The sequence below is a fragment of the Corticium candelabrum genome, chromosome 1, assembly GCF_963422355.1.
Source record: "Corticium candelabrum chromosome 1, ooCorCand1.1, whole genome shotgun sequence".
NCBI lineage: Eukaryota > Metazoa > Porifera > Homoscleromorpha > Homosclerophorida > Plakinidae > Corticium > Corticium candelabrum.
Window position 1 is genome coordinate 14,244,271 of NC_085085.1, and position 10,214 is coordinate 14,254,484.

The following is a 10,214-nucleotide window of genomic DNA, read 5'->3' on the forward strand; positions in this document are numbered from 1 at the left end:
TATTTATATAGCTTAAAATTTGAAGGAAAAATCATACGACTTCTTGGGAGACATACGTGAGGCAAACGTTTCTTTACCGGATACCGTTTCACCCCCATATCAAAGTGTGAAATGCTGTACCAGTATGGTAAGTGTTCTCTTGAAGAGGTGTCAAACCTACATATACAGTGTGCACTGTACACGTCTAGTAGTTAGACGTACACTCTCTTAGAGCACGGACAGAAAGCCTAGCGTTTAACAAATAAACGCCGCCCACGTTTAAGCACCGCAGTTGGATTCCTAACGCTCCGTTTAATTAATTAATCGAAGAAATGCCGTGTAGTGTACACGTGTGTGTGGTAGCAATAATAATTATGTGCGACCCGGAGGGTGTGTCGTCATCTGCTTGAATCCATCACCACCTGTCATCTGTCACGTAGTCACTGATGGCGGACCATCGACAGTGCGCGCTTTCGGTTTCAGACGTGTACGAAACTGCTGTAGCTATAGGACGAGAATTCCAGCAGACGATTGACTTGTACGGCGCTGCCACCGTTGACAAGCTCCTACCAAAAGTGCAACGAGCACTCGAGCAGTTGGAGATGCTAGCAGAGGCGAGCGAGCACAGCTCGTTGGAAATCGGCGGCATGCGCATTGAGGTAGACGGTTTGAAAGGTGAACTGGAGAGAGAAAAGCGAAAAACAGGACAAGAAGCTGAGGTCACGTGACGTCCTACGAAACTAAAAAAAATTGTGAAAGAAGTGCGTTATCTCTTGCAGGATGTGAAAGAAGTTGTAGGAAATCTCGAGCGAGAAAACAGAGCTTTGCGTGCTAGGTTGGATGAAACGGTGGGTAGTAAGAGTGCCGACAATGCAGACGTGCAAGGTGATGACGATGATGATGGAGCAGCAGCACGTGAAAGTGAGGCAACCTGCTACACTGTACAACATGCAATGACGTCAGAATACGTAATCTAGCTACAGTATGTAAGAATGTGATTTTGACGACTTCAATTATTTCTGATGAAGAACATTAATTAATTGATACTACGTGCATACTATTTGACTGTCTGTAATAACAGTGCATTCGTTAATTAATCTGTTGGCAATCTGCTGTTTAGTCGAGGAGTCATTGCAAAAGTTAAGCCTGAGACTGTTGGGATCAAGCGACCAGTTGAAGTCTAAAGACAGAGAGATTGCGTTAAAAAACGAAGACATTCTGGCAGTAAGTAATAAATTAAATTTTGTCTTATTAATTAATTATATCAGTATGCTAATGTATTAATTAATGTGTTTCAGCTGGAGTCACAGATCAAACGACTAGCTGGTGTAAACCAAAATTTACGAAGAGAAGTTGCTTTGGTAAAGGCACGGTATCAAACTTTGAATGAGGCTAAGGCAGCAGTGGAGCTGCAGTTGGAAGTGGCTAGACAAGCTACAACAAAGGCAGAGGAAGAGCTGCAAAGGAGAGCCGAAGAACAATCTGAAACAAGTGAAGGTACGGAGATTAGTTGTAATGCTGATAGGAAAGACAGTACAGCAAGTATGGCGAACAAGAAGAATGACGACAATGATAATGCAGACGTAAACAGGCCTCGTTTTACACTGGAAGAGTTACGAAGTGTTATCACTGACAGAAATGACTGGAAAATAAAGGCAGAAGAATTACAAGAAGAAATCGACTTTTTGAAGCAAAGGTGTGATCGTGTTGCTATACATGCATGCATGTTGTATTTTTGTATAATTTTTGTACTGTAAAGTTTGTAGCCTCACTGCATGTTGTGCTACTGAAAACTATATTTGCAGTGATTAATATCAATAATTAATAACTACCTTGGCATACAGTTAACCAATGATACTTATGGAAATTTCAAATTAATTTTTTATTAGGATGTGATAGCTTGATGTGATAGCTTGGTGTTTATTGACCTTGACTAAGGTGTTCTATAGGACAGCAATCTGACAGCAATTAGTCACTATGATCAATTGGTTGAGTAATTAGTTTTTTTCTGGAATTGGTTTGGTATCATCGCCTTTCTTTCAAAGTAATGCAAACTGCCATTGTAGCTAACTCACGAAAATTGTCATTTACTACAAAATTAGTCAGTTACATTAAAAATTGATTAACAAGATTGTAAGATTATAACTGACCATACAGTATTACTGGAAATGATGCAAATTCCAAATTAATCTGAATTGCTTTTATTGGTAAATCTCACTGTTGCCTTGTGTAGCATATCACCCGATGTTGACATTGAATGGCCAGAAGATGAAGATTCAAAAAGACGTGAAATGCTTAAAGAGCCACAACGCAGGTCGTCTACATCCACATCACAGAGATGTGAAGACGACAGGACAGCAGAGATGGCACTCGACAGCATGGAAATGAAAACCTTGAAAAGCAAGGCAGATGTCAATGCATCGGGAGTCAAACAAATGTGAGTAGAAGTGATCACGTGACACTTGTCCTGTCAATACAACATCAACTTTATACTAACTATCTATCCCTTGTTGGCTTGTTTCTCAGCTTTCAGGCAGTTGGTGAGGTCGGTCACAAGAATGGTATACAAGCAACGTAAGGTTGTAGAAAGTGACGTAAGTACAAGAAACACAATAAGCAGTACACCATCTACATTTACATTTACAACTATTGCAATTTTGTATTAAATTAAGATGATGCCATCTAGTAGTAGTAGTAGTAGTAGTAGTAGTAGTAGTAGTAGCTACAAAGAGTTGTAGGATATTTGTTAATTAATTACAAGTCCCAGTGGATTGTTATGGGGGTGAAGTCGTAGCGGTCAGGCATTCCCAGATGACTGAGGTTGCTGAATGTGGATGTGCTCCATTGGAATACGGGTTGTTGCTGGTGAGTGGGACCACTCTCTGCCAGACAACTCAGCGTCTTGATCATCTCAGAGCTTGTGATCTGTCGTAAACATAATGCACCAGCCAATTTAATACTCCTCACTCTACTGATCTGTGTGTCTGTCTTCCTGTCGGTATATGTATGTACGTATCTAGTAGTACTATATGTATGTATGCTAGTTTGTCCATCTGACTGTCCGTCCATCAGTTTATTGTTGTTGCGATTCATTTATCTACTGTAGCCTCACTGTCTAACCTTGCAGTCTGTGGCTCCGTGGGGCCGATGACCTAAGGCAGGAAATTCATAAATTCCACTGGCAGGATTGAGATCCGAACGAGCAGCAATGGAATTCTCGGCACTGTATGGTGGAGTGCAGTTGCACCTGGAGAGAGGGTCATGTTGGAAGTTGTTATATCTGTAATGTCCAATCACATGACTTGTTTTAGTATCAATTAGTGGTGCGATTTACCTCTGCAGTTTGTACATGGACTCTAAGTCTGTGACTTGACTTTGATTGCGAGCATAGATACGAGCTCGAGGTGCTTTATCGTGATCAAAGTAGTCACCATACTTTTTGATCAGTTCAGGGATACCACTCATGTTAGCAACTTTGGGAAATGCTCTGAACAGTAACACATACAGTATTGGGGAAGGAAGAGCAGACATCATTAACAAAAATGAATTACGGGTTATTGTAGCTGCCCCAATAGCCTTTCACATTGAGAACTTCCGACATGTCATGATATTCTACATAGCCACTGTATTGATGCAGACAGGAAGTTAGACCAACAGCCGGCGGACAGACAGACAGATAGATAGACAGATGGACTGATAGACAGACAGACAGACAGACAGACAGACAGACGAACAAGTGGGTGTAACGAGTTAAATGAAAGGACTGATAGTGATATCATTTGTGTCAATGTCTTGCTTACGGAATTTGCTCCAGAACCCAAAACGTATCGTGCTCTATCCTGTGACTTCCAGGCTGAAACCGTTTATAATCGAAAATCATCCACTAGACATATTAACATTACTATTGTAGCTAATACAAAGATACAATATTTGGGCGTGATACAATCACCTCATTGTTGTATCTAAACACAAGAGAGTCTTACAGTGAAACAAGATCCATACACTGCTCTCATCTTACGTCCCACTGTTATATTTCTCAAACATCTCGCACCAGCCTCGTCCAGCCGTTGACATCCTGTTCGCCACTATCACTCTCATCCAATACGAAAGTGTGCCTTCTGGCTTCACGTACTTCCACCTCTCTTCATTCGAATTACCAATTGTCGTTTCTAAAGTCACCTGCAAGATGAAAAAGCAATGATAGGAAAGAAATTGCTTGCAAGTGGTTGATGAAAGCACCAATCTACTGCTGAGCATGTAGAAATCATCGAGGCTGACTAGAGTGGCCGGATACGAGGAAAACGCAATTTTGTGTCCAGGAATTAGTTCACCTATGAAAGATTACATTGCACATTGTCATACCGTGACAAACAATGGCATATCTACCGTGTCGATGTTGATGCAATGAGAAGTTGTAGAGCTTAAATATACGAAGCATGGAATGATAGGTGCCCCACATGTCGTGGCTGACTAAGACATCCGACATTTCTGGTAAGACTTTTATTAGACTAGAACACGAGCCACTGCCCATTATCCGTCTCTGAGAACTTGCAGGAGCTCCCAGAGCCACCTCGAGATCTTCAAGGTCACCATCAAGGTTCATGAGACTAAAATCAAAGAACGACAAATTGATGTCAGTCTATTATGTGTGGAGTACGTTCAGAGCATGCATGCACACGATGCATACAGGAAATGTCTTGGAGAGATGTCGTAGCCATCTTTTCCTTGGGTGACATTGCCATAGCCGTATTGTATGCCTTCCAGTTGATGGAGTATCAAACTGATCTGATACCAGTAGTCGCTGTTGTTTTTCTGAATCTGATCGTTAATCCATCGGGTTTGCTGATTGAGATAACTTTCCAGACGTGAGCAGTATGATGAAGGTTGACTGCAGTAGGAGCCGACTGTGTTGATGTTGTGGTTGTGTATCAATTCGTAAGTCAAGTGACTCTCGACAAAGCCAGCAGCAAATGCCTGAATTCGGTCATCATATAGGCCATTCGTAGTTACAGTCAAGCGAGACCAACTGCAAAGACAAGAGCACCATGCATTTAACTTAATTAAGAAACCAGGGAAGAGTGCCACATTGCAAACTGGTGTATGTGTGTGTGGTGTGTGTGGTGTGTGTGTGTGTGTGTGTGTGGTGTGTGTGTGTGTGTGTGTGTGTGTGTGTGTGTGGTGTGTGTGGTGTGTGTGTGGTGTGTGTGTGTGTGTGTGTGTGTGTGGTGTGTGTGTGTGTGTGTGTGTGTGTGTGTGGTGTGTGTGTGGTGTGTGTGTGTGTGTGTGTGTGTGTGGTGTGTGTGTGGTGTGTGGTGTGTGTGTGTGTGTGTGTGTGTGGTGTGTGTGTGTGGTGTGTGTGTGTGTGTGTGTGTGTGTGTGTGTGCGCGTGCGTGTGTGTGAGTGGTGTGTGTGTGTGTGTGTGTGTGTGTGTGTGTGTGTGTGTGTGTGTGTGTGTGTGTGTGTGGTGTGTGTGTGTGCTGGTTGTAGTTGGTTGTCTTGTGCGAGTACTGACCCTGTAGTGAAAATCTCATCAGTAAACGTAGCGTATGCCGCAGCGGTGGGGTCCAGCCCCTCTTGAAAAGTAAACTTACGTGTAGCAGCATCATAATACACAGATCCGTCTACACTAGGTGTTGACCGAGCCGGCACGAACAACGCCAAAACAGCTATCAAAATCATAGTAGATCCACTCTTCAATATGCAATAAGTCACATGACAAGAAAATCACACACCCACAGCCTCGCCATATCCGGTGGCCTCGTCTCACGCCTGTCTTGTCTTGTTCGGTGCCCCTATGAGTTTACGACAATTCCGCGTACACTGCCAGAGCCATCGGATTCCCGCTTTACGGGTGTTCACCCTACCGCATGGCCGAGGGTACAGCATCCTAGGTTGGACGGTCTCCTGCAGTACGGTCTGGTCTTCGTTGACAGACCTAGGGCTACACGTACTGTACAGTACCCTACCCTCTCTCAGGCTGGTCTATAAAGGTATATATACTGACAGAATATCTAAGGAAAGTACCAGGTCAATGGGCAATTGCAATCCACTCAACATGAAGGTGTAGACAGTACTCATTGAATATATATTCTTAGCAAAAACATCAGCTGTTCGAGGTAAACCAAACTACAAACATCGCAACGTGCCTAGGAGCAAAAATTGTAAAGATCCAACTCGCGCTTGGAATTCTTGTTCATCCTTCCCAATGGATTGTCACAGCATCAAAGTCCCACCGGTCAGGCATTCCTAAGTGAGTGACATTACTAAAGGGTGATGTACTCCACTGGAACACTGGCTGTTGATCGTGAGTTGGACCACTCACAGCCAAACAACTCAATGTCTTGCTCATAGAGAAACTTGTGATCTGTAAGCAACAAGAAGAGTATAGAAAATAAGTGTGGAGAATAGAGCAAGAGTCATGTAACCTTGGAATCTGTTCCTCCATGATTTCGAAGTCCTAGAGCACCAAATTGGTAGGTACCATTCTTTGGATTGAGATCGGAACGAGCGGAGATAGCATTCTCGCTACTGTAAGGTGGATTGCAGTCACAACGAGATAAAGGATCGTCTTTGAAATTGTTGTATCTACAAAAATGCAGCATCAACAAAGACAACCAAATAAACCAAAAAATTAACAGACAGACAGGCAGGCAGATGAGACATGTAGGGATCGAGACACAAGCAAAATAAACAGTTATCCACACAGATAAAACAAATAAACAAATAAATAGACAAAAAGAAACAGACAAACATACAGACAGACAAACAAGCAGGCAGGCAGGCAGACAGACAGACACAGTGACAACACACTGTTGCTGACCTCATCAACTTGTACATTGATGTCATATCAGTGATGTCTGTTTGATTTCTTGCAAAGATCAATGCACGAGGAGTTTTGTCATGAGTAAACCAGTCTCCGTACTTTGCCACCAGCTGAGGAATTCCACTCATGTTGGCCACGTCGGGAAATGCTCTGCAAATTACGAAACAAAACCAAATGTCACCGTTTCAAATACCACTGAAACTGTGTATCAAGTACCAAATCTACTGTTGCCAGAAACACCAAAAAATCATGACATGATTGTATACTATAAACTAAGAATACACTTACTGTGCTCAGTATTCTAATGCGACTCAAAGCAGCTGGATAGGTAGATAGATAACAAGTAGCAGACCATTTCTTAAGTTTCAGAAAACACTCAGTCATCTGACTCCACAAATTTCAAATATCTTGTCAAGCAATGACATGCCGCATGCATGGCTCACTAGCAGCAGTACGTAATAGCTCTTGAAAAATCCACAGGATTGTCGTTAGCAAATAGTAGCATGCAATTCTTGTGTAATTTTAATTAAGCCCAAAGCAGTGAATTTCTAGTGAACGATAAATACCAATTAGATGACTATTATCCACTAATAATTAGCCATTTTATAGTATTAATATTTTGTGGTGTGAACAGTAGTTGATGACAACTCTGGCACACTTCACACTACAATATTTCTTACGCAGCATTGTAGCTTGCCCAGTATCCTTTCTCATTCAGCACATGCGACATGTCATGATATTCAACGTAACCACTAAAGACACGTAACATGTTGTCAAAGCTAAAGACTTTATAAGAAAAAATAGAAAGACATACGGAATCTGTTCGAGAACCCACAGAGTATCACTTTGCACTTTGTGGCCAGGAACAAATTGTTTATAATCGACAATCATCCACTACAATAATAAGAGACATAAAACTTGCTCGAAATACTCATTTTCTACATACAAACCTCATTGTTGTATCTGAACAACAAGCAACAAAAACATTATTCCACACAAGAAAATGATCAAAGAAAGCAACATTTTCATACGTTCCACTATTGTATCTAGCAAATAGCTTGCACCATTCTTCACCAGTATTTGCTAGTCTGTTGGCAACAATATTACGTAGCCACTCTAATACTTGACCTACTGGCTGTACAAAATGCCATAATTTGTCGTTTGAATTGCCAATAGTTGTTTCTATGGTAACCTAAACAAATTAACGTTACTCCATAGTACGTCAGAAACAAAGTACAGCATTACACGTTGTTTACCAAATGAGAACTGAGAATATAGAAGTCATCACCGCTGTAGATTGTGGCCGGGTATGATGAGAAAGAAACTTGATGTCCAGGAATAAAATCTGCACACAGATTGCCTGTTGCATGATGGTTAATTGCTGGTACACTGTAGTAAGTGTTGATATAATGCATCCTTACTGTTAAATAACTTGACACATAATGTATGCATCACAATAAACCTGTTTACAGATTACGTTTCACTTGTCCTTGGCAACCTACAAGCTGCTTGTTCTATTATTAATTAACCCTAATATAATAGCATCAAGATTTGTAGTTTCCAAGAACAAACAGTCCAGCCATCTTTATCTTAGTCAAGACACTAAAATGTATTGCTATTTTCACCATAATAAAGTAGTCTTATCATTTTTCAGTGTTTCACCCTATCACAGCATAGTACACTCAGCACTTAGTTACTAAATTGTCCAAACACTCCGTTTGGTAAGACACTACTAAAGTAATTTAGTGTTAGTCAAATACACCCTTACAATGTGATTAATTAGACCGGCCAAGACTTCAGTTCAGGAAACACAAAACTTCCTGTTGTATAACAACTTTGATTCAATTAAGCTTACCATTTGTTCCGCCGTTAAATGCGTGAAATGAAAAATTGTACAGTTTGTATATACGAAGCATTGTGGTGAAATCAGTCCAAGTGTCATGACCAACGAAAACATCAGACATGTCAGGCAAAAATTTGATGAGTGCAGAGCAGGAACCACCTCCTACAACACGTGAAGATTCTTCACTAGGAGCTCCTAGAGCTGTCTCAAGATCTTCAAGATCACCTCCAATGTTTAATAGCCTAATGAGATACATACATACACACACACACACACACACACACACACACACACACACACACACACACACACACACACACACACACACACACACCAAACCATTCTTACAAAAATCCTCGACGTGAAATTTCATAACCATCCATTCCATTTGTAGCATTTCCATATCCCTCAATAATGCCATTCAATTGTGTAAGAGCAAGTCCAATCTGATGCCAGTAGCTATCAGTGGCTTCACAACGATCAAGCTCACCCTGAATGTACTGCTCTTGCTTATCAAGAAAATCACTAAGCTTTGAGCAATACTCAGAAGGCTTATTGCAGTACTGAGATTGGGTATTTAGCCAGTGATTGTGAATCAGCTCAAACGTCAAGTAACTTTCTACGTAGCCAGCAGCAAATGCCTGCACATAATCATCGTAATTCTCATTCGTTACAACCTTAAGGTATGACCATCTAAACAGAACAAACACAAACAATAAACTACTGATATCATCTAGTTTTTCTTGTAGAAAGTTAAAAGCAATATTGTACGACATTATGACGTAATCACTACATGTTTCTATTAAAATGTTCAGAGTCATTCCAAAATGTAGTAAACTTGATCAATAATGTAGTGCAACAAGCAAAACCTACATTCACCAAACAAAATATAATTAATCATTTTTTTAAGTTTACCCTAGTTCACCATGATTTACTAATACTCTGAAAGAAGAAATTTGCGCAGGAGAAAATTGTGCTTTTTCTAGAAACATCACTACTTGTGCAGAATTAATTTGTGCAACAATAAGACCATGCTCAATAAGATCATGCGCAAGGGAAAATATATGTGGAATTTGTTTTGTGCGATGGACTTGTGATCGCACAAAATCGCACTAATTTTTCTCCCCACAAATTTCTTCTTTCAGGGTAATAATAATAATAATAATAATAGTATATTTTGTTTCATACCACTACAGGTACAGTGCTCTAGGCCAGACAAGATACATACACTAACAAGTAAAAAATAGATAGTTATAGAAGAATAAACGTAGAAGAATACACAAACATAAATTAAGGTTTAATCCAGCTCTTAAAGTCCATGTTACTTGTAGAACAAGGCACTTACAAAGTATAATATGTAAATTATACTTTGTAAGTGCCTTGGAGTGCGCGAGGACTCGATTTGTTGCAACTGGTACACGTACACTGACTACAGTTGTGTTTTAGTCGAACACTCAGATCAACAAAAACCGAACCAGACCCTGTTGTAGAGATCTCGTCCACTAATGTTGCGCAGGCTACAGCTGCGGAATCGACACCAGACTTGAAAGAGTAACTGCCACTCGAACG

General features: G+C 40.8%; 3 protein-coding genes across 3 annotated transcripts in view; 1 reads left to right on the forward strand and 2 right to left on the reverse strand.

Annotated features, from left to right (window-relative positions):
- Nucleotides 1-387: 387 nt before the first annotated feature.
- On the forward strand, nucleotides 388-2,756 carry LOC134192032 (RILP-like protein 1). Its single transcript, XM_062660706.1, has 6 exons — nucleotides 388-698; nucleotides 759-900; nucleotides 1,100-1,203; nucleotides 1,278-1,675; nucleotides 2,213-2,416; nucleotides 2,506-2,756. Exons 1-6 carry the CDS (start codon nucleotides 426-428, stop codon nucleotides 2,555-2,557), a joined length of 1,173 nt encoding a protein of 390 aa, XP_062516690.1. The 5' UTR covers nucleotides 388-425; the 3' UTR covers nucleotides 2,558-2,756.
- On the reverse strand, nucleotides 2,612-5,664 carry LOC134192023 (putative phospholipase B-like 2). Its single transcript, XM_062660694.1, has 11 exons — nucleotides 5,492-5,664; nucleotides 4,667-5,005; nucleotides 4,366-4,586; nucleotides 4,219-4,310; nucleotides 3,998-4,158; nucleotides 3,929-3,941; nucleotides 3,780-3,862; nucleotides 3,531-3,602; nucleotides 3,314-3,466; nucleotides 3,100-3,259; nucleotides 2,612-2,904 (listed from the first exon to the last, which is right to left on the reverse strand). The coding sequence occupies exons 1-11, from the start codon at nucleotides 5,656-5,658 to the stop codon at nucleotides 2,734-2,736; spliced, it is 1,632 nt and encodes a 543-aa protein (XP_062516678.1). The 5' UTR covers nucleotides 5,659-5,664; the 3' UTR covers nucleotides 2,612-2,733.
- A 377-nt stretch (nucleotides 5,665-6,041) lies between these two features.
- The window catches only part of LOC134178449 (putative phospholipase B-like 2), a 4,274-nt gene continuing 101 nt past the window's right edge, over nucleotides 6,042-10,214 (reverse strand). The window contains exons 1-11 of the mRNA XM_062645330.1: nucleotides 10,126-10,214; nucleotides 8,994-9,338; nucleotides 8,658-8,887; nucleotides 8,059-8,147; nucleotides 7,834-7,994; nucleotides 7,753-7,765; nucleotides 7,617-7,696; nucleotides 7,483-7,554; nucleotides 6,800-6,952; nucleotides 6,405-6,564; nucleotides 6,042-6,343 (exon numbers count right to left, since the gene is read on the reverse strand). The exon at nucleotides 10,126-10,214 is cut by the window's right edge and continues 101 nt beyond it. Coding sequence (XP_062501314.1) covers nucleotides 6,173-6,343; nucleotides 6,405-6,564; nucleotides 6,800-6,952; nucleotides 7,483-7,554; nucleotides 7,617-7,696; nucleotides 7,753-7,765; nucleotides 7,834-7,994; nucleotides 8,059-8,147; nucleotides 8,658-8,887; nucleotides 8,994-9,338; nucleotides 10,126-10,214 — 1,563 coding nt within the window. The 3' untranslated portion in view covers nucleotides 6,042-6,172. The remainder of the gene's footprint in view (nucleotides 6,344-6,404; nucleotides 6,565-6,799; nucleotides 6,953-7,482; nucleotides 7,555-7,616; nucleotides 7,697-7,752; nucleotides 7,766-7,833; nucleotides 7,995-8,058; nucleotides 8,148-8,657; nucleotides 8,888-8,993; nucleotides 9,339-10,125) is intronic.